Genomic DNA, 24514 nt, shown 5'->3' with positions numbered 1-24514 from the left:
AGACATTTCTTTTCTGTTTCCTTTGGCTGCTAGAAGGGTGTGTGTAGACAGTTCATCTGATGAATGCTTGTTTGGTTGGGAGCTCAGGTCTTCAGTAATTTTCTTTCAGTGTTTTTTGTCAGGGGACTGAAAAAAGTTTTATAAACCTCACAGCAGTCACAAACTGGGAAATAAGAAACACTTTTCCTAATTGAAGCTGTAGAGAAAAGTAAAGTAGACTTAAGGGAGTACACAGTATGGAAGCTGTGTCCATAGGTTTCTTGAATAGCTTTACTTTTTGTTTGCTTTTAGAGACAATAACTTCAGTGTTATGAACCTATCGGTAAAAATTTCATGTGTTGGCTTAAGGGGGAACGCAACTTTACTTGATTCTGTTAATTCTGTTAATAAGCAATTCAGTTAATAAGGTGCAGAAATCCAGCAGGTTCAGTTTTGAAGTACCAAATTGTTCTGTTCGTTAGCTTAATGTAGTTGCTCGGGAACACTGCTGCCTATCAAATTGTCAAAACAAAACCTTTGTTCAGTCCTTTAATCTGTCCTGGATATCTCCTAACCATGCACTGTTACCAGTGCTCTCTAATGCACGTAAAGGTGGTTCTCAATTCTTATGTCTCTTTCCAGTGTTAAAAACAAAGTTAGTAGGCAAAATGTTCAGCTCATGTAAGCCATTGTATGATTATTAGGGTAAGTCCTACTTTTCTGATTCATGTAGCCTGAAAATGTGGCTTGATGATTTTGCAAGGATTGTAAGGATTGCCTTCAATCACTTTCCACTGTGGATTTTGTTAGTTTTAAAAATGTATTTTCGAAGATGTTAGTGGCTGCAGAGGAGAAAATAAGTTCATCAGCTGATGTCTTTCAAAAACCTGAACATAATTATAAAAAAACTGTGAGTGGAAACATTTATCTGCATTTCAGATCTCTTTATCTAAAGAGTTTTTTTCTGTCTTCCTTAGCAATGAAATGTCCCACATATTTGACATATGATCACTGCCACAAAGCCTGCATAAAGCACTGTGAGAATAGTACCAAACTCAGTGTCTGCAAGGATTATCCCACAGAAGGCTGCTTCTGTCCAGACAGACAGGTGATTTTTAATGACAGCTGTGTTGATGAAGAAGTCTGCACACAATGCGTCAGTGAAGATGGCACACACCATCAGGTAACTATATGCTTAGCAGCTTACCTTTGTGAGTGGTTGGGGTTTGTGCTTTTGCAAGTAAATCTGTCTTATAAGTCTAACTATTTTCCCCTTTGGATACTTTATTTTCTAGCTCAGTTCCTCATAACCAGCCGGCTGTCAGCCCCATGTAGCTCCCCTAGTGTGAAATTGGCTGGGACGGATATAAAATTCACAGCTGGGACTGTACAGACCCGGAAATGCATGACAAATTTGTGTGGAGGGAGGGCTAGAGGGAAGAGAGGAGGGATGGCATAAGTCAGCATTCACCAAGTGAAACACCTCCATTCAGCAGGCTTTTACCAGCAATGTCAATTTAATCATAAATCTGGAACCCTTACTTAAAATGTATTGTGTTGTTTTGCAAAGCTTACTGAAATATTTTCAATGGTTGGTGGGGAGCAATGACACCAAGGCGACCTTCTGTCAAGTCATGTTAGCCTACAGCCTTTTCCTTGATGGGAATTATTCCTCAATGAAATTCATCATTTCAGTTTTACTGAAAATCCACGTTCCTCAGCTAAGTCAGACCTCTCTGTAGCAGAATGAATTGGGAAGAGCTATGGGTGCTGGGTGCCAGACTGCAGTGAAAAAGACTGTTGATTTCCCTTTCAACATTGCACAGCGGGTGTGCAAGCTCCTACCTGCATCCCCTGTTCTAAGTAACAGGGGTTGTTCCTCTTCACCTCCAGCTACTCAGCTCTGGGAGTTTTCGCCTAAGTCAGCCAGTCCTCTTAAATCTGCAATTTTGTTATGGGACTTTAAGAAGAAGGGATTTTTATAGGCTTTAGATTCTTAATGAGATTTTTGGATGGTTTTATCATACTCACCAAACCTGCTGTCAAAGACAGAATCATTTTTGTAACAGAACTTCTGTAAGTAACAGAAGTCTCTCTGTGTGTGTATAGTGTATTCTTTAAGTAAAAAGATAGATTTTAAAAGTAAATGAATATATGTAGTCTGAATAACTTCATTTTACACATTGGAATTTTGACTCACCTTTAGTTCAGCAATAATTTGTGTTATAAATGTTTATAGTTAAACTGAAAGGAAGGCAAGACTATTTGTGGAGTCTCTTTTAATTGCTGTTTGCATTGATTAACATAATGACAAAAGTGTCAAACTTAACAGAGCGAACACCTTTCTTTAGGTGGTAGGGTACCAGTAAGCAATGCACTTGACCTAGTGAAGCAAGTGTTCCAGGCACTGCTTTGCTGTAGTGGTGGAAGGTCTGACCCAGGAGCCCCGCACATGTCTGTGCAACCTGGCCTCGCACAGGACAGGCCCACGGGGGTCCGAGGATCCCACTTCTCCATTGCTTGTACCTTAGTGGCACCTCTTGGGACTGTCAAAGCACAGCACACTGAAAATGTATTCACTAAATATGATTTTTAGGGTTTCCTACTGCGGGGCAAGGGGCCAGTACAGGAGCCTTAAAGTGTTAAGGCCCCTCCTCAGGTGTACATACCCTATAGATTCTGGCAGTGAGAGGGAAGACATAGGGAAGGTGCTTTCTTTCATTCACAACTGCATTATCCAAACAATGTTTTTCAAAAAAAAAGGTTAGAGTTTTCTGAAGGGTTGAGCACATGGACCTTGTACTAGCTTTTGTTTTACGGTTAAAGTATCTCTATGCATATGGCCATCATTTTTTCTTTGTGTTCTGTTTTGGATCTTTGTTTAAAACACAGTATCATTGGGTTTGTGTAGTGCTTATAGAGCTGGCAAAATGGTAGGGAAATAATCCCAGTAATTTTTGTAATAAAATGAATACAAAAAAATCTTATTGTTTCTTTTGAAGGAAAAAAATGGCTTACAATGTATATAATCACTGCCCTAAACAGGAATCACTTGTGCACAACTCTCAGTGACCCTGACAACTCTAGTTATTGTATTATGATTCTGTATGAAATGGTTATTGCAAATGAAGATTAAAGTCTAGGATCTGTGTGCCTTAAATCCCTGAATCCTCAGGCAATGCAGCGCATTTTCCATTTAAATAATTGTTTCAAGCCCTCATGGAGAAAAGCTTAGTGCACATCTTGGGAATAACGTCTGCAGTGATATCTACTTGTTTCTGCAGAAGTTCTGAAATTCATGAGTTGTCGCATGCCCCTTAATGGGGTTTTAACTCTGAAAACATGTCGTCTGTACCCCAATGGCAAGGCTTAGATGCAGCTGCTGTGTGGATGGGGAGGTGGAGGGCAGGGGAGGATCAGCTCACACAGCCGTTTTGCATCTCCACCATTGCAGGATTAGCTGTGTGAGCCATACAACAGGCAGCGCAACTGGTGGTGGGTTATGATTTCCTTAACCCCCTTCTTTCCCTCTGGTGTTCATTCCTCTGTTCCTTTCTACCTCACTTCGTGCTTGGGCTCACGGGATTCTCAGTACCAATGCCCATATAGAGCTCTACTGACACTATGCTATCTCTTGTCATTTCTTCTGGTATTAGAAAGAGACTCCTACTTATACTGAAGAAAACCTGTGTGAAAATCAAGGCTGCTGAAAATGTTAGAGCAAACGTTGTGATTCTCTTTGTCTGTGTCTTGAAATGTCCACATGCTTTTCACATCACCACCTGCAAATGTAGGCATTCTCTATCAGCTACCTTCTCAGGACTTTTTAACCCTGAGGCCACTGAATGCTCTGGCCAGAGGGCTCTGAGTTGTTTTTCCAAGCCCTGAGATAATGTTCTTTACTAGCAATACATCAATGGAAGCTTTCTTTGACTAAAATAGATTTCCTATGGATTAACTGACCCTATGTGATCTGGTTCCTAAGCTTTGTTAAACCTCTGGTTGGCTTGTTCTAGTGCACCTGGTGTCTTATCCTTGCCATAACCTTTGAAAGTAAACTATCTTTTCAAACTCTGTGATGGCTTAAAATACATAGATATTTCTGGGTACAGGTGACAGTATGCTTAGATATTTCCTTCCTTTCTTCTTACTACTAAAGTTATCAGCAAAACGTTATTTTTAAACTGCACTCCAGAGTTTTCTGGATGACATCTTTTCCCTTTGTGGAATTCTAACCTACTCTACATGTTCTCAACCAGAACATAGATAGGTTGTGCAAATTAACATTGTGGTTCCATAATGCATCTTTTCAGTCTTATCTCCCTATTCACAGGGGTGTTAAATGTGGATAGTTCTTTATAGGTAACTACATGTTTAACATCAATGATTTCCCTCTCTCTCATGAGAAGGAACAGTGGTTGAATAATGATACACTTTACTGGCAGTTTCTGAATGTGCTTATTCCCTCCAGGTAATCATTACAGTGATGGTTTCAGATTTGGGGTTGCTATAGTACTTTTCCTGTCTTCAGTCCGCTGGGAAATCAAGGGGTGACACCCCACATAGTCTTAATAAAAAATACGCACTGCTTATTTCTCTGTGTCTAAGTACTACTTAGCAGCCACTTCTATGTATTTCCCAAAATATTGTTGTTTCCTTTATTACCACTGAACATCCCATCATGGTATGTCATTGCACAAGTTCATTGTTACTCACAATAGCCTGCACTTGCATTTATAACATCTGATCATTTTTCATGCTTAAAACAATAGTAATTCCCATTCATGCATTCTTCACATCTTTTTCTAAATTGGTACACTACAGTCATTTCAGAATTATGTGTCTTCTTAGGTTCTTACTGCTAACAGTGCAACAACCACTTCTGCATAATCTTCTGGTTTTCCAAATTAATGTCACTCACCCTCACCCACTCCCATCGCTAATGTGCCAGTGAACAGAATATTTGATTTCTTTCTAACAATCTGTTTGGTTTATTATTTTCATGCAGCACATGGAAACTTGGATTCCTGCCAGTGAGCCTTGCAACATCTGCACGTGTCTTGATAACAAGAAAGTAAACTGCACGGTCCGACCTTGCCCTACTGACAAACGTAAATTGGTTTAGCTCTTAAGTACGATTGGACTTGATGGTTTTGTTACCTAGTTTTCTAGTTCTTATACAAACTTGTTTTATGGATGTTTTCTTCTTACTCCAGCTATTCATTGTGGTCCCTGTGAAGTCCCTCGTCTGCGCAGGGACCCTGGCCAGTGCTGCCCCGAGTACGAGTGTGGTAGGTTCTCATAAACTGTTGGAATCTTCTTGGTCCATATTTTTGCCAGGTGCTTCAAAGGCATAGAATCTTTTTTTTTTTTTTTTTTTTTTAATTTAATGCAATGCTCCATTTTTAAAACCACTGAATGACTGTACAATCATCTGTGTGGAAATAAACAGCTCCTGAGGATGTGAGTCTCCATTCGCTTCCAAACTGACTTTGTGCCTCTTTCTGTAAGAGATGAGGAAGGGAATGGAGCATTTTTTTTTATCTAAACGACATGAGAATGGTCTATATTTGCACATTAAATGTAACATTAGAACCTTAATCCTCATAACCCAAGCTTGAACTGCTCCCTAAGCTATTTTGAAAACAAACTCTGACCTGCTGAACTCTAACTTACTTGATACTTTGGGATAACAATTGAGTGTAGGGAGAAAGAGTTTAATGGGGACGTGCATGCGTATGCCTGTTTTTTTCTGGAGGTCTAATTAGTTAGTGTGATCTTAAATGCTCTCTCAATTTCTCATCTTAGTCTGTGATCTGGTTTCCTGTGATTTGCCTCCTGTCCCTGTCTGCGAGCTTGGCCGGCAGCTTGCTCTGACCAACCCTGGAGAATGCAGACCGAACTACACATGTGGTAAGATATTTTTTTTAGCAGGGAGTGACACTGGAACGTTGCGTTTGAGCAACACCGAGAACTTCCTTTAGACATTTTTCCCTCTAAAAGATTTAATTTTGGAGCCAACCATGTAATGATTTCACAGACTTGGAAGAAGAGTATTGTTGGCACTTTCTGAGTACACTTCTGAATTACAGAAAAGAGAAACACTTTACCCTTGGACATGTGTTCTCTGACCCTTGTGCTTATTTCATGAATCTTTTTGACTGTATGAGAGACAAGAATTTTTTGGCAGGATAGGAAATATTCCTGAACCTGCAGCGCAGTCTTTGACCTGGGTCTTTTATATCTGCTTTACTTCCTAGTCTTTAAGCAGATTTTTAACAGCTTGCAGTAGCAATTAGTGCCCTGCTACCAGAGAACTGTCTTGATTACTCGCAGCACTCCGAAATGCCCTGTGCTTGACATGGTACTTACCTTTTTCTGCTAGAATGTAACAGAGAAGCATGCAGCTTAGTTCAAAGACCTTTCTGCCCACCCCATCGAGAGCTGACTGTTAAGAAGACGGAGTGCTGTGATAAATATGAGTGTACCTGCAGCTGTACGAACTCAACAGTGAGCTGCCCACTGGGATATCTATCCAGATCTCTCACCAATGACTGCGGCTGCATATCTACCACCTGTGTTCCAGGCAGGGTAAGAGGAATGAATTGTCATATCCACAGATAAGAGTATATTTTATACATGGAGTGACAGCACCAAAGTAAATGGGTAGCTAGGTATTAACAAACCCCCAATGAGACTACCAGATAACAATGCCAGGCCATTTTTATTTTATATGTGTCTGAGAAAAATACACATCTGCATCACACTGTTGCTTGCTTTATTAGGGTCATTTATTGTGACATAACCAACATATTTTTTATGATAATCAGGTTTTATATATATATATATTTATACATAAGGAATTTCAGAGGTAATTTTTAAATTTTTGATTTGTTTCTGGGTAACAGAGGCTCATGCTTTTGGATCAGTACAGTTGCTATATATTCTTTAAATCCTAAACTAACTTTATTGAAATATTTGGGACACCTTAGACCTAAAGTCCTTGTACCCATTGATTACTTTTGCCTCTGCCTGAGGAGGCGTTGAATCTTGTATGAACTATATTGCCACTTCTAAAGTTTTGCCGAATTAATACCCAACTCTGTTAAAGCTTTACCAGGACATATTTTTACTTATTTTGCCAAACTTTTATTAAGTTGTTATAGTATGTCAACCTTTAAGATAAGGTTGCTTAGAGGAGAGGTTGCAGAGCAACCTTTTCAATTGAAGGAACCTTACCTAATAAACAGCTTAACATAGGGTTACAATGTCTTGCAGCTCAGGAGATCTGACCTTTATTTTCTGTTGCTAAGTAGTTCATGACCTTGCATAAGTCATTTTGTGTCTCTGTGACTTACTTGCTATATCTATAAAAAGAAATTATGTTCATCTCTTTAATAACATGCTGTAAAAGTTTCTAATAAAAAGTGCAATGTAAGAGATGGCACTACTTTTGTGGTAGTTGTGATGGCCTAAGGATGCGAGAGAATGAATGCTTGTAGCTCAAAGTAGGATCTTTTCAGATCAGCTGATACATCTGGAAGAAGTTTTGTGTATGGCTCCTTCTACAGGACTCATTGTTTATTATCTCTAAATATTGGGTCACATTATACTTCCAGGGAAACTGAGTCAGACCCTGGGCAGTTCCACCAACTGCAGATAAAATTCTCCAATTTATTCTTTATAAAACAGCAGCTTTGATTACACTCACTTTCCTTTCCTCAACAGAGTGGCCACAATTTTAAGACCTGTAGCATTTCTACTTTGTTCAAAATATTCCATAAAATTTATGGTTGGTGTCATATTTTAAAAAACAGCCTTTTAGAGGCAGGAGCGTGCCCTTACAGCAGCAGTGTGCTCTTTCATGTATTAATTGTTGCATTCAATAGGTATGTGTGCACAACAACATAGTCTATCCTGTTGGGACAACCTGGGAAGATGGTTGCAGGGAATGCTCTTGCACTGGTATGAGGGATGACATTACAGGACTTCAGATGATGGAGTGTCATGACAAAGCATGTGACACGTTCTGTACTCGGGTGAGTAATGTTTAAGTCGCTGCATTAGCCAGCAGAGCCATGATGGGGATATGAAATAATTACATTTAAACCTGTGTGTTTAGAGAAACCAGAGAAAAAGAGAAAATAAGTGTTGTAGCAACAAATTATCTTGGAAACAGAGTCTAAAAAGGCCTGGGCATTACTGACTTTATTTTAGGGTTGTTGTTCTAGCATCATATCCTGCTGCCAAGGAAATCAGCGAGAAGTTTATTTTGTATTTCAGTAAGAGGAAAACTGCATCCTAAAGTGTCTGTCATTTACACCACTTGCACAATGACTGCTCATGATGTCTGAAGTTCTATTTCAAATGACTTTTCTAGCTGAAGTTCACTTTCTACAGAGAACGTTTCAGCTCTGTCTATTGCTAAGCTCTGCTCATTATAGCAGTAATAACACCTCATGCTATGGCCTTTGTTATGCTCAGACATCTGCTACATGCTATAAAATTATGTAGTCTACTTTTGGAAGCCCACAAAGGGAGTATGAGCTGCTTTGTTATATTGACATAGCTGGTCAAGCAGGAGGAGACAAATACTTGGTACAAAATCTTGGTAGAAGAATTCTAGGCAGGTCAAAGGAATTGGTTAAAAGTCAGCAGCACTTGCCAGTGTCATAGATTAGAAGACTTTTACCGCAACATGAGTTGTGCAAATAAAAGTTCAAAATATTTTTTATACTTCCTTTCAACTACACCATTTACATACCTAGCATTCCTCACCTTAACATTATATGGAGAATAAAGAAGTAAAAAGTCACTGTAAAACTAAATGTGGTACTCTAGAGTCGCATTTTGCTCTGGTATCTAGCACCTTGTACCCATAATCCCTGAGCATTCCTATGTCCTTGTTTCATGAGGTTAGTGTGGATGGGTCAGCCAGTGAGGACAGCAGGAAAACAGATGGCAGGAGAGGTTGCCCAGACCAGCCAAGTGCTGACAATGCACACCCCTTACCAAGTGCCATGTGGACAGAGAAGCTGCGCTGTGAACATCAGAGGCTATCACAAATACATTTTGCCTCTTTGTAAATTTTTCAGTATGTACATGGATTAATCGAGATTGTTCTTGATGGTATTAGCCAATTCCATTCATGAAAAGGCACGTCTGACTTGAAGCAGCTCCACCTTAGTCCATGGTCTGGTGTTTTCACAATCTGCAAGTTCAGATTGCTGTGCGGGGTCCATGTGAAACAACTAAATGTGGCTGTCTGGAATTCAGAATATTCTCTGCAGGTCTTTTACTGACCCAGGATTTTCCTGATGGGTTTGTTCTTCCCTGAACTGTGAAGTGAAGAAGAAGCTAATTTGTTTTTTTTCCTCAGTGCAGAAGCAAAGATGAGGTAGTTAATGCTGTTCAAATCTCCAAGTTGCTTTTTAAATGTTTACATTAGGCTGTATATTGTATTAGCCCCCACAAAATTCAAACAGTTGGCCAAGCTGTAGGTGTTTACAAATGTATGTTGTAACACCAGTGCTTTCAGTGGTCCAGTAGCTGATAAAAGTCTGCATGTGGCCTGTGACTCAACAGACTGCCCTGGTATCATTATAGGTGACCAGCTGGAATTTGTCAGTGGGAAACACAAAGGAGGGCATGCTACAGCAATAACTGCAAAACCCTTTAACTAAGAGGGACAGGTGCTGCTTCTGTGTTTGAGTCACTGCAGTGACTGGGATGCTATTGTGAAGTTCTGGGTTTTCTAGGGCTGCATGTGAGACAAGATTATTTTGCTTTTTTCTGCTTCAGGAGTAGGTTTTTCTCTTCTTGCTGGGAACACAATGAATCTCCAGATAAATATGTCATGCACGTTCCCCTCCTCGGCCAATTCTCCATATCTTTGCAACCTGTTTCCCATTGTTCTTCCTAAACTTTTTAAGCGGTTTTAAGAAGTCTGCCCATTTTTTGGGAATGAGTCGCATTTATACAGTTGCTTTCAGAACAGAGGCCAAGAAAAATCAGCACATGATAACTCTTCTTCCTCCTTGCTTTTGTTTAGTTACATTTGGAAGAAAGCTCTTCATTAGTAAACCTTGTACATACAGCTATGAGAAGTTAGAGGTGTTCTTCTTGCTTTCGAAAAGACATCATTATTAATGTGTCTGGGAGTCAAACACTGACCTTGGCCATAGAGTATGTATGTGCAGCATATGAGTTAATGTTGTAGAAACCTGCATTGTCTGACTTTTTAAAATTCTCAGTTGAATTTACACTAATATGTATTTTAAAACAGTTAATCATGCACTGAAATTTGGCTATGAACGTTTCAGTTAAGCAAACCAATATCTGAAAAGCAATTATATTTTCTGAACTCTGTTAAGCTAATTATGCCTTGGTTTTCAAATAATTTCAAATGCGATAATACCACAATATTTCAATATCATTTAATTTACAGTCTCTATTTCAAAACAAGGCTGGACAGCATAGATGCATGTGCACTTGAGAAGGTGTGAAAAAAAGCTAAATTTTTGAATAATATTTTTCCTCTGCTGTGTCTTAAACAGTGCGTAATTCCCTAGGACCAGAGCAAAAAATACCAATCCATTAAAAAAACCCCAACACCAGACAAATCAGTGCTCTTTCTGCAAGTGTAGTGTTTGGTGAGAAAGCTTGAGAATGCCTAATGCAGTGAAAACCATGAGGGTAGATGTGAGAGCTTTCTGCTGTTGCAAGAGAATCCTTTTGATTTCCGTTTGTAGAAGTGACTTGTTTCTAGTATGGCAATTATTATGAAATATTAGATCTAAAATACCTGGCTGTGTTTTGGCTCATAGCCATAACTTTATCAATAAATTGTTATTCTAATAAAGTATCGTTAATGCAGAGCTACAGTTTCTTGACAAATCAGTCTTAAGCCTTGCAGCATCAAAAAAGCTTTTTTTAAAACAAACAAAAATTTGCCTTGGTGGAAACCATGCCAGTTCTTTTTGGGAATCTGCCATTTCTTCTGCTCCCTTAATGGTTATCAAAGTTGTACCACCAAAACTATAGCTGTTGGAGAGCCTGGATAGCTCAGATTTTCTTTTTTCATTTGCTTATTCCTGATTCAGTGGATATATATATCAAGGACCGCAGAAGTTCTGTAATTGAGTTTGAATGGGCCTTAAAGCTCATTTTTCAGCTCAGATTAGGTGGCATCAAAAGTTGTATTGTCATTAAAGACATACTTTAATCATGGATCATTACTATGATGGTGTTCAAACTGTCTGCTGCTCATGGTTATTAATTCCATTGGTGCTCATGGTTATTAATACCATTGGCAGGTCTTAATGTTGTGCAGTATCATTGTCGACTGTGTCATCTAACTTCTGTGAAAACAGCTTACAGTTTTTTATCTAGCTACACAAAAAAAGGGAAAAAAAAATAACACATGTACTAGCTCCCTCACCTGATGAGTGAAAGGTGTTCTCTTCTCTTGAGCGTGACAAAACCAAACTCAAATCCTATCTGCAGTTTTAGAATGTAAAGAAATGCTATGGAAAAAGAGCGGATGTTTCATTTAAACAAATGTTCTCTGAGGAGGTTAAAACAGCAAATACAGACTTCTCACTTGCAAACCAGATTGGGATTTGCTTAGTTGTATGTCATAGTCTTCTCACTTTTTCTGTCCTCTTCTATCTCTTAGCAAAGTTTTGAGAAAGCAAGCAGATAATTGCTGCAATTATTGCATGTGCCACAAGGAGGAGTGGTGTCTCCCTCCTGGAGCTTCAGAAATCATTTTTCCGAGAGTATATCGGGTTACATCCCTTCAGAAAATCATGGTGATAAAACGGATAACGGCTTTCAAAACACTTTAAAATCACTGGTATACTAATGTGAAGGGAGCATTTGCTTTGCTTAATTTCTGTCAACGTTCTTGGAGTTAGGTACTTTGTAAGTGATATAAAAGAGTGTGGCTTAAAGTATTGGACAATTTAAAGTATTAGATGATTATGAAAAGAATGAAACATAATTTTCTGGGATAAGTTTTTGAGACAAAACCATTTGGTTAAGTATGTGTAAATTAGTTTAGATTTTCAAGCATTTTGATTAATTAAATTAAAATAAAGAATATTTACACCCTATGTGCAAAGGCACAGTGAATGATGGTTGTACCAGATGCTAACTACAAAAGCTATGGCTTTAATCTCCAATATTTCAAATGGTTATTTTCCTTTGAAGTAACATGTAAAGCATGGCAGTAAATTGGTTAATAGTGTATATTAAGGAGGTCAGGGAAACTAGTGTAAAAGGAAGACTGTTTGAATATTAGATGTGCAGGATCTTATTTAAAAACTGCAAAGGTCTTGTTGGGAGGTAATTTCAAAAGTCCTGCTTGTTTTAAAGCATAATTTATTATGAAAATTAGGAAATGATACCTTAGTGTTTCAGAGACTTACAAACAGAGAATTAGATCCTCACCTGGGGTAAATGAGTGCAGCTCCAGGGAAATCTCTAGAATTGTGCTGATTCATTGCCACTGAAGATTTTGCTTTCAGTATTTCAAGTGGATTTATATCCATCCTACTGGGTTTTTCTCAGTCTACTGTTGCCATTCTCATTCTCTTTGGTTCCTCCAACCCTCTCTAGGTACTATCATCTCAATATGTAAAAGGCAAATACTGAAGCCTGTTGAGGAATAAATTCTGTTCTTTCTTTCCTGCTTTGATGGCCAAAAGACAGCAGACTGTTTTCTAGCCAAAACCTTAGCACCCGTGAAAAGATGAGCTGTGTATCCTGAGCAACACAAGAATGAAGGAGGAAGTGCATAAATATGCCAAGCCATAGCCTGTGTGGATCCCTTCATTAGCCTTGAGTAGGTGATGAGACCAAAATGTGCATGCTCTGAATGCTACAGAATTAATCTGCATTCCTCTTTTGTTTGTCACAAGCCAAGCTCCAGTTCAAAAGAATGCAAAATTCATGCCCTGTCGTCGTCGTGTGTCCGTGTCCGTCCCCCCCCCCCCCCCCCCTGTAGAATGTCTTAATCCGTATGCTGTCACCCTCCATGCAGGAGACCAGCTTTATCTCCGCATTTGTGTTTGATAAAACAGCCTGATCTGGCAGCATAACTGAGCACTTGTCAGGTTCTTCATCACAGCTGCTGGTTTTCACTCCCAAGTCAGCCACGTGCACCTGTTCAAATGCGAGGGGTGCCTTGTGTTGCCTTATCCCTTACCTCCTGGGGCACGGGGGTTTTTTTTCAGTCCTGTAGACTGTGATCTGCCTCTCAGTGTGACGGATGGTCAGACACTTACCAAGGGCTTCTTCTGAATTTTAATTCCTTGTTTGAAGTTTGAACTCTGTGTTTAAAAGGAAAAAAAAAGCAAAAAAAACCCCAAGATACAGAGGAGGAATAAAGGAACAGATTCAGTCCAGAAAAAGCAGGGTATAAGCACAATATTGACTATAAGTGGTCCTTGAACAAACCATAGCGAGCACTGGCATCTCTGTGTGCTACTGTCTATATGTTAGGAAATGAAAAATAGTGAAGGAAGAGATGGATATGGATTACTCTGCGTAGTTCAGTCTAACATTAACCTTCAACTGCACAGTATCTGAGACTTGTCAGACATTCATGTTCATAGACTGTGCAGCTCAGGAATAATCCTGGTAGCATATACTCTTTGTACGTAAGTCATCTAACTGGAAAAAAAACTCAACAACCCAACAATAAAAAAATACCTCAAATGCACAATACATTTTCCTTTTCGTAGATCTAACTGTAAACATTTCCACTTTTTGAATTAAACATAAAATAAAGCTTTCTTTATTCCCGTGGGCCCCAGTTTCCATGGTATGAGGTACAAAAGTGGAGTTTTCTGATGGTGAAATATTTCTCATGCTGTGGAGGATCTGCGACAGCAGGGAACACTGTCCACTGTACTCCTGGATGCTTTGCTCGTTGAGGAGCTTGTAGACTTCTGCAGACTGCAGGTTTGTCTTCTGAGACAGTTTTGTAGTTTATGGTGGCTTGAGGGCTGTGTTAGGAGATGCTCAGCAGGCACTGAGCTTGGTAGTTGTGATCTCCCGTGTTTCCTTCCCTTAGGAATCAGAGCCCCCAGATTTTGAACACAGTGAACACCAAAAGGGCCATTCAGGCAAGCTGAACTGTCCCAAACCAACATTGTCAGTGCCTTAGGGATGCAAATCACCCCTGCAGTCTACTGTGTAGCATGTTTTTGTTTTCACTTTAGAGGGCTCCGTTCAAACCAACTTAGTGAAATTTGGGTCCTGCATCTGTATTTTGCTTTATTCTGGGCACAAACAGCTCATGGATTTTTACTTCTCTGAGTTTGCCATAGAAATAGAAAGTTGTATCCAATACTTCAGATGCTTCAGATGTATTTAGCAGGTAAAAGTCATATAAAACAAAATGCTCAACAGCACAACTTTTTCCACAAAGCTAGGTCAAACTCTGATATTACATTTTATGACATTATAAAAAATGCACTTCCAAATGAAAGTCTGCTGATTATTGAGGTTTGCTAATGTGCTTCATATTGCAAATCAAGGACAGTTCTTGAAGGGAGGGAGTGATTTGGAATACTTCAGCAATTCAGTTTGAAGGGGTTGACCAAAATAAAATTATGCTTATTTTCATTGACATTTTTCATATGAACAATATTTTCTTTGACAGAATATCTTTCCTTCAACTCTATTGAAATCAAGAGTTATGTTTTGCCCCTTGGAGACTGCCTAGCTATTAAATGTAGAATATATTATTTCTAATTAGATTAAAGCTTTCTTGCACTTAGATACTCCAATGCTTGAATATTTGGCTGGTTGCTTCAGGAGATGAAAAGATGAAATGATCAGTCAAAACTGGTCCCTAGACTACATGTCTGACCAACTCCTTCACTCTCCTTCAGCACAGGGCAGTCAGATGTCTGAATGTGCTCAGACTGAATCCTAACCTTGAATTCCTAGGGGTGGGAAGGGGAGTTGTGAATGCTGATTAACATCCAAGAATGCTGATTAACATGCTGTTAGAATAATTTTTGCCTTCCATTTTCTTTTGTAACATAGTATTATACATAAAAAACATTTTCAAAATACAAAATAAAAATTCTCATATGTGACTCATATGTAAGAAGAGAGGTGATTTAATGTGGGGATTTTTTTTTAAACTGGATTCTTAACATTCACATATAGTTTTCTCTCAAAATCTACCAAAGAGCATGGCAATTCTGACAATCATCCTTAGAAGTGGACTTACTTCTTTTACTTTTTTACACTTCTCTGTTGGGCCATATGATTGGAAAGACTTGCTCTTTACAATTGGCTAATGCGTAAAAGTAACTGCTCACATACAATAAACTAACATTTGGAAATGACTGCTTGATGCTGAAATAGCTCAGGGTCCTCTGAAAGCATTTTTCTTTTACCTCTTCCCTTTCCATTTCTACCTGTTTATGTCATTGTTCTTTTCTGTTTTGTGGCAAATCTTTGTGCTATTACATATTTGAGCAGATCCTAGTAAAAGGAAGATGTTTCCGAGGCAATTTCAGATTTATTTATTTATTTATTTATTAATGCTAAGCACCATCAACATTTTCTGTACTCCAAGAAGGGGTGCTCCATACCACACTAGAGAAGTGGGTATCCTCACAAGGCCCATTAGTTGATTGGCATGACCTGAGCAAGGGTAGTAGCAAGGATAGCACCTAGAGTTAGTCCATGTAGCTGAAGTCAATATGTCTTCAAAATATATATTAAGCAGGAAGAATTTCAGCTCCTAATATGTAATTTTTAATTTATTTTTTCTGACACGTAATGTTAACCATTTAACAGGATGCTGAGCTGGGTGGAGCACTTGTTTATTTTGTAATAGCGGTGCCTGGCCTTACAGTTCTGTTTTCAAACTCCCCTTTCCATAAAAAGTTGCTAACATTAAACATTTATCCCACTGTTTTCTTTTAGGATTAATCTTCTAATTTGTCTCCTATTCCTGGATCAGCCAATCCTTTTGTTTTTCTCCTATAGGGTTACAAATATGTTGTCCAAGAAGGGGAGTGTTGTGGGAGATGCCAGAAGACTGCCTGTGAGGAGCAGCTATTCTGGTCTCCGGGTGATGCAGATCCTCGTTTGCATGAGGTGAGGTGGCAGTGGCGAGGACACTTCCTCTTCTAGCAGAAGTGTCCTGGAATTATTTTGTGCTCCACGGAAGGAGGTGAAGAAGATATGAGCTATTTCTGCTATACATCAAGCAGCACTGAAAAACAATGTTTTCTGGGGCATGTGACTTACTAATTTGGTTCTAACAAGCAAACCCTCCCCACCCTTTTCAGGCTCTAAGGAAACAATAGTTTTGTGTAAAATTAGTAATTTCACAAGTGGTAGGTCAAAAGAATGCTTCTCAGTGTGTAGGCTATTTGTTTAAATTATCCCATAATAATCTGCATTACTCTATGGATAGCAGGCAGATGGGGTAGTGGATTGCTTGAATTTCACAGTCCTATTCAAATAGGATGTCCTATTTGGTACACACTGAAATATGAGGAAGTAAATGAGGATAGAAACATGAATTACTCTCTGGTTGCTGAAGATGATTGCTGCATGTCAGATCAGACCGCAGTGGTCCAGGCCATGCTTGTTTTCTGCTCAGAATAACAGTTTAATTTCAGCAGTGTGCCTCTTCCCTTATGATTCAAAGACCCCAACAGGAAGTGAGCGCATGCGACAGCCACTTAAAATGGGCTGCAGCTACCCTACCACTTTGGAAATCTATGTGTATATTTGTTTCTTTTCTTGCCTGCATTTTTAATTCCTTCAGGCTATTCAGTTTGTTCTGTCCCTAATCCAAGCACCCTTGGCAAGCCTGCCCCAGTAGCATTAAATTGCATAATCCTATGCAGACTTTGGGTTCAACGAAGGCAGGAACAGTAAGTTAAATATGTTTAAAATAATAAACCTACCTACATTTTCTTCCCTAAGTGTTGTTCTTTACAATGTGTCTGTGTTTTCATCTACATCTCACATTCATATATTTAATATTAACTTTTTAATGATTTCTTTTACAAAGGCAGTCTGCTGCAGCTTTTAAAAAATGTTCATTTATCATTTTGCAGCCTGCCTCTTCCCTGATTTTACCAAGGGCATTTCTTAATGTGGATCAATATTCTTCTCTGCATCATAAAACATCCCTTCAGAAGGCCTATTTTAATGTCCCACTGTGTCTTACTGCTTTCTGCTGTCCTAATGGTGTAATAGATCCTTATGCTCTGCTGTCTCTTTCTTGCTATGTCCTCTTCCAACTCTTCCGTCATTAACAAAGTACTATGTAACACATGAGAGAGAAGTATTCCCTAACTTTCTGAGGAAAGATGTCTGAATTTACTGGAGTTGAGGATCTGATTTTCACTTTTACTGTTCTTGAAGTGTATTCAGAGTGTTAACAGTGGAGGCATACAGCTTCAAAGCAACGATCAGCTCCGCCCCGTGTTGAAATGTGACAGCATCTACTTTCTGGCCTGTGGTGCTGTCTCTTCCCATAATAGCACTTGAAGTTCGTGCTTTGTCTGACCCATGGGTGATTATAATCAGTAGGACTGTCAACAGGATCCAGTCTCCTACATTTGCAAGTATTTTCAGGTCTGGAGCCTATTGCTAAAGCCTACTCTGGGCTTAGTAGAGCTGATTTGCAGCAGGTTCCAGCAGAAAGACGGCCATCTCGGCTACAGTGCAATGCAGTGCAGCCAGCTACCCGGTAACAAATGTAGATTTAAATCTAGTTAAGAGTGCTTTTTCTTCTTCACATGTTATTTCACCTGCCTCTTTATTTTTCACCTTAAGGATACTCCTGTAACTCCTATACACTACAAACCAAGCAGCAGGCTGTTCTAGAAACTGTCGCTGTAAGGATTTGTGGAGAACTGTTGAGTGACAGACTGTCCTGATGCAGCGATGTGCTTTTTGCAAACCAGCATGTTGGCTGTGGTAGTCTTCCCTCTATCCAGTGGCACAAATGCTGCTACCCGTATTTAATCCTTTTACAATTTCCCATCAGGTTGGCACAGAGTGGCGATCCCCATTCAACCATTGCATTATCAATGAGTGTGTCCAGGTGAACAATGAGGTTTTCGTGCAGCAAAAGAATCTTTCTTGCTCTCAAATGGATGTGCCTGACTGTCCAGAGGGAACTGAACTACGTTGTGACCAAATAATAGACTGCTGTCCTTCCTGCAGATGTGGTAAGGTTTTTTGTATGACAAACGGAATCACTAGAGAATGAATCATCTCATGTGCTGATCTCCTGTTTCTCAACAGCAATTTCAAAAGTGCATGTTATGCAAGTATAGTACTAATTTGAAGCTCTCATGTATAATTTAGACATGGAGTACAATAGCACCTGCTGCTATTACTTTCTCTTTACAACTGATGTTCACTATCTCCTCTTGAACTGCTCACTGTTGAAGCTATTTTGCATTGCTTGAGAGAGACATACAAGGCTATGTTTCTACAGCTCTAGCCTGAATTGTTAAGTGTTTAAAAGAGGTTTTGAGATGCTTTTGGCCTAGGAAGGTTCAATGCTCTCCCAGTGCCTGCTATGAGCAGGGAGTTTACATGCAGCTATGCTGTCTTCTGCGTGTCTCTGAGCATTGTGGCTATGGCCATTTCCTAGCATAGACATGGGTCAAAAGTCCAGATCAGAAGATTTGGCTAATTGGCCTCAGTCTGGGAAGACTCCCAGTTGCGTTTAATTGACAAGTATATATGCAATCACAGGGTGAGGAGCTGGGCAGTGGGAGGAGGAGGTGAAATGTGCACTACAACTTGCATAAAACCTGAGTGCATCTTCTGTGAGTGTGAGGCTTGAACTGGAGCGGAAAATTTATATTGTGTCATGTACTTGTTAAAAAAACAGCTCAGCAAGAGATATTTGGTGATGGAATTCAGGATAACTCTGACAAATTACTGCCTTTCAAGGTATAATGTAGGAGGGCTCAATTATGCCTTTTTACAGTGAAATTGGATCTAAATGTCCTCAGCTGGAACTCTAGTAAGTCAAGAAAGTGTAGCAGTGGTTTATTAAATCTTGGTAATGTCATGATAATGGTAATGCTAAATGGAATATTATCTTCCTTTTCAGTACCCCTGAATGGTTGTCCTTTGAATGGCACCGTTATTGGGGTAAGACATGATTCCTTTTATTTGCTGTGATGATAAGACATTTAGATATATGAATGAGCTTTTGAAGAACACAAACTTGCCAGAATACATGAAAGCATACAGGCCAGCTTTTTTCAGACAGAATCTCTGCAAGTGAGACCTTGGAGTAAAAGGCAATGGCAAGGGGCTCAGCACTTGTATGTCCAGTTCATGACCCTGCTACAGTCTTCCTATATGACAATGAATACCTCTGCAAAATGGGGACAGTAATGTTTCCTTATCTTAAAAGGGTGCTTGAGAAAAGTGCTTAGAAAGTGTGGTAATCTGCATTGTGTAATGACTTGCAGGCTACCAAACACACAGGAAACTATCTGCAAGGGATAATCTCAAAAATGATCCTTGCCCACTTCAGGGAAGCAAAAACTTCCCGTATTCTACCTAGAGGATAAAGCAGATTAAAAAAGGATGGAGACTCTTGCTCCACCTGTGTGGAAGAAGGGGTATCCCTCCTTGGCTATTAGCAGGAACAGGAAAGCTGAGCTTCCTCACTCTTGACCTCTGTCCCCGTTCAAGATCCCTGCTGATATGCCCTCAGAGGAAATTTTTTCTCAACTTCATATTTAATGGATAGATTAAGACATGTTTAACCCAACCCATGACAGTGGGAATGATGAGAGTTAAGCATCTGATCTCATTTATGCCGAATTTATCTTTGGAGAGCTCTGTCAATTGTTCATTGTTTCCCTAAATCCATATTCTGGCAGCACCTCTGGTGTCAAAGAGCTCTAAATATTCTCATCATCCCCCAGAGAAACAGGTCCTCTTTAGTTATTTAACCTAACTTTTAACCTATATGTTCCTGCATTGTCAAGTATGTCTTCCTTTTTCATTTATTTAAAAGATAAGTTTATCCAAATCTCTTTGGACTTTTGAAATATGATGGAGAGAACCTTTCTCCATTGATTTCTTCTGGCTTTGATTTTTTCATAGTTGATAGGCATAAGTTTATCAGTTTCTTAGAGCTAAAGCCCTGTCATCAAGCATCCGTCATTCTGGGGATTACTTCCCGGTAGAATTGAATCCAAGGAATAACTCTGCCTTTCTTGTCGGAACACTGGGAGAAGGGTTTTAAAGTGGTAAAATCTGAAATAATCTGCTTTCTCTTTGATTCCTCTATTTGTCTCCTCCATAGTATGTTGTCAAAACTAGGTGTGGCTTTTTATAAAGACCATACTTGTAGACAATGTTATGCAGTATAGTAATTGCTAGCTTCTGTCACCTTCTGTTATACAGGATATGCATATGTATATATTCTGTGTTGCAAAAAGAAGATGTCTTTCTGGCTGCATTCTGTTCTTTCATGAACAACTGAATTTTTCTCTTCCAACACATGTTTACCTGATCTGTCAAGTACAGACTTTGTTCTATTTTGAGTCATTTAAAATATTTGGGAACACTTTAAAATGAAGCGTAAGCAAATTTTGAAACAAAATTTCATGTTGAAGGCAAAATGAGAAGTATCTGTAATTTGAAGACTTAAAAATAAATTATTTCTGGTTCTACAATATTGAAAGTAATTCCTATCTTAATAAAATTTTCCCAATTTGGAATGAATTCATAGAGTGTTTCAGCTGACACAAAACTACATTTTTGCTCAATCTTATTTGCTAACTAGCTATACATAAAAGCTGTCTTAAAATGTTTTTCTTTTTTTTTTTCCTTTTAATACAGCCTTTAAAATGTGTTATTGTTCTTCCTGACAATTGATCATTTTATCAAACATTGCCTTTGCAAGATTTTGAGGGTGTAGGTAGGCCCCAGCTGTTACGCTACTTCTGTGCTCTTGCTGTCGCAAATGTCAAGCATTACTGAAGTTAGCATTCAGCAATGCAGTTACCAAAATATTTTCTCAGGATGGAGAGTGTGAAATTTGAGTTGAGATATAATCTTGGAAGATTTCTAAACAAATTAGCCATTTTGATTATTTTTTTAAATTAAATTAGAGCTTACATTAGAACTTGTCTTAAATTAATGAACTTTTCAATTAAACTAGCTTCATTTAATGACTTATTGTAAGCTAATTAGCTCTATGTCTGAAAGCTTTTGAGCAGCTGGCATTACTACAGCTTTATCTTACACTATTCTCTACTTCAATGACTGTTCCAGAGTTCTGGTCAGGAAGGAAGATGTGGTGTCCACAGAAGTTTATACTTCCTGGATTTCAAAACTTTTATTCTGGGTCCTTTAAGAATAGGTTTCAAGTTTCATTTCATATCAAGGGAAAACTTTGCTCCATTAACTCATTCACTGAATAGTTCCAAGTTTTGAGTCTTTTACTGCAGTTCTGTTAACTGACTGTGTCCTTAATCCCTTTGCATTTTTGTCTTGTATCTGATTACCAATATTATATTCCAGTAATTTGGTGTATTGCATTCACTCTGCTGTTCTTAACAATGCTGTGGGCTTTAACTGCAGACTTCCAAGCAGGTGGCTGTATTTACAAAAAGGATTATCTGTATCACTCATCTGTTTTCCCAGGCTTTTAGTGAGTGGCATTTTTGAAGGAGATCTGAGTAGATTTGGGCTTAATGCAGGTTATTTTGGTTGCACTGACTAACACTGGGTTAGCAGACGTTGACATTTAGTTCTACATTAGCCAGGAAAACACGATAGGTGTTTTATATAAAGGGAAAAAGATGTATTGGTCCATTATTTCGTTCAGTTCTGTCATGATAAGCTATGTTTATTCACAGAAAGCCATTCTTAAACATTTGCATGCTGATCCCTAAATACATTAAATAATATCATAGAACTAAGCTGTGATGCAAAGTTTGGATCAAGGTAAGACCTTCCCCCAAAAGTTCAAGTCACTTGTGTGTGGGGATTTTGTTTCAACGTGTCTCTAGTAAGCCCTATGTTCCTGCCCGTAACAGTGATTTTAGTATAAACACAACTTTATCTATCTTTTTTGTATTTGATTGGAATGTTAGAACTATTAGAAGATCCAATGAGGATATCAGTTATAATATTAGCTGTAGCTTTATAGACCTTTTCTTCATGATGTGAAAGCCTAGAGCTAGGGAGGCATTCTGTGATAAGCATCTACTTCTAGAGGGCCTGAATTAAGTGTGATTATGATAATAAACAGAACAAACTGAAACGTATTTTGAAACAGGTCAACATGATGAGGGCATCTCCCGGATTTGCAGGACTTTTGTGTGTATATGCACATGCATGTGTGGTGGAGCTACTAACCAGCACAGCAATACTAGCGTCAGGATTGAATGCCCTTGCGAGACCACGTAGTCTGTACTAGAACTATCACTCCGGTGTCTGAATGCTTTCCAATGTTGAGAGTAAACTAGGAGTCTGGAGTTTCATATGACATTTGTTATCTATCCCTCTCCCACAGGAAAATGTTATGAGAGTGTCCTCGTGCCTGCATCCATTGAGGTCTTTTAACCTTCCACATTAATGACCCAGTACTCACTATAAAAGCTTAAACCAAGAAAGCTGAAGAGACCTGTGCCAAGGTCTCAAGCTGAGCTGTTAGAAGACAGGGATATCCCCATTAGTATTACCACCTTCATCATATTGTATGTGGAGGATCTTTTCTCTAGACCTCCACAAAACAAGAAAAAAGTCATTGCTATTGCTGGTGCTTTATAAAAAACCACTGAGGCCTGAGGACCTCTGTTGTGCTGCAGTGCAGAGTAAGAATGTAATTAAAATTCTTTAATCAGAACATTTGTCCTTCAGCGTATAGCCTTCAGAGTATTGGCTCTGAACTACCCATAAATGCATTACCTTTACCCTGTTACTCTGGCCAGCCTCTTAGTTTTGCTTCATTTGTTCCATGGGTGTTTACTAGTGTGGAACAATAAAAAAAGGAATTTGAGGATATGCATAGCGTGTAGCATGAGAAATTCGTGTTCCAGATAAAGTCAACAGTGACATTCCATTGACTTTTGAAGAACAATTCAAAGCTTTTATAATTGAGCAATATTCAGTTTCTGTTTACCTTATTAGATTTTAGAAGTTCTTTGTGAAAGTCTTGAATAGCCTCTTCCCATTTTGTCCCTTCAACCACAGTGGTCTGTTATTTTGGTGTTGAAATGAAAGACTGTGTGCTTGGGAGGGAGAAAGACTTTTTATTTAAAACTCCTTCCAGTGCTAGGAATCCATTTACTAACTCCACATTCTTTTGTTTTCCATTTAATAGTTTGGCATTTTTGCTCTAAATTTTAAATGTCATTTTTGCTTGCTTTGCAAAGGTGATGGGATCCAGCAAACAAGGCGCTGGGGAAGAACTCAGGGAATTTGAACTGTGCACCAGCTCAGCCACTTATTTACTTGTAACTAGGGGCAAGTCCAGTTCTTCACTCAGTAATTCTGTTTTTGTTGTTGTTTTTATTTTTCTTTTCTCAGTTTTAAGCTTTTAGGCCTCCAGAGAGTCTAAGCAGTATTATTAGAAGAACGATAACAAGTAATTTCTGGCAATGATCTATGGGTTGTGGTGGCTTAAGAATAAAATCTTGTGGCAAACCAATTCACTACACGCAGGAAAAATGAACTGGTGGCAACTCCCTAACACATAGTCAGGATAGCTCATGACAAAATCTTCCTCATCACTTACAAAGATTCCTTTCTTGCTTGCTAGCTTTGTAAGCAATGAAGTAAGAAATGCCAATACCATTTTACAGATTCAGGAATTCTAAAGGGCTTGCTTTAAAAATAGCCTCATGCTATGCTGCTTGTTGTGGAATTACAGATGCAAAAATTTGGGTCTCTGAAAGTGGGGACATTTTCTGTTTTCTCTTGCAAAGAATTGCGATGCAAGTTTTAATGAAAGCAATTTAACCTAGGTAAAATTGCTCATTTATTTGAGTTTTACTGACTTAAAAAATTGGTTCTAATGTTTCAGCCATGGAGACGCCTGATGGTGGATCAATGCACAACATGTCTCTGCTCTGCCCAGTCAACATCTTCTCGGAGATATACTCTGACATGCACAAAATTAAGCTGTGAGCCATGCCCAATAGTAAGTGCGAGTGATGTAGATGTTCTGGTTAAGGATGTGTATGATAAGAAGGTCGTGTTCATCATTGTATACACCAGTTTATGTTCTGTACAACTCTGGGACCAGTTGCCTTTCTTCAGGTTTTTCTGAGAAGTCATGGCCCCATGTTCTTCTTTCCCTGAATTGGGTGAAATATACCAAATGTGATTTAAATCTACACCATAGGAAAGGTAACTTTTCATAGTACCCAGGAACACAGGCACATTTTATTGTGTATTTTAGACTACTTACCTTTAGGACAAAATAAGGTTTGGCAAATAATTTGCAACAGGAACTGCTGTGTCTCCTTTCCTAGGTATCATCTGCCCCTCC

The 24514-nt window shown here is 38.9% G+C and overlaps 1 protein-coding gene across 1 annotated transcript in view; it reads left to right on the top strand.

Moving 5' to 3' along the window:
• VWF (von Willebrand factor) overlaps positions 1 to 24514 on the top strand; it is a 141841-nt gene that overhangs the window by 103999 nt on the left and 13328 nt on the right. Inside the window, exons 38-47 of the mRNA XM_086465735.1 lie at positions 957 to 1162; positions 4988 to 5090; positions 5196 to 5270; positions 5788 to 5892; positions 6365 to 6570; positions 7869 to 8018; positions 15997 to 16107; positions 18020 to 18203; positions 19103 to 19143; positions 24047 to 24163. Of these exons, the coding sequence (XP_086321861.1) occupies positions 957 to 1162; positions 4988 to 5090; positions 5196 to 5270; positions 5788 to 5892; positions 6365 to 6570; positions 7869 to 8018; positions 15997 to 16107; positions 18020 to 18203; positions 19103 to 19143; positions 24047 to 24163 (1298 nt within the window). The remainder of the gene's footprint in view (positions 1 to 956; positions 1163 to 4987; positions 5091 to 5195; positions 5271 to 5787; positions 5893 to 6364; positions 6571 to 7868; positions 8019 to 15996; positions 16108 to 18019; positions 18204 to 19102; positions 19144 to 24046; positions 24164 to 24514) is intronic.

This window comes from Leptosomus discolor, chromosome 1, assembly GCF_034619465.1.
Source record: "Leptosomus discolor isolate bLepDis1 chromosome 1, bLepDis1.hap2, whole genome shotgun sequence".
In the NCBI taxonomy this organism is placed as follows: Eukaryota; Metazoa; Chordata; class Aves; order Leptosomiformes; family Leptosomidae; genus Leptosomus; species Leptosomus discolor.
This window is presented reverse-complemented; position numbering and strand designations above follow the sequence as displayed.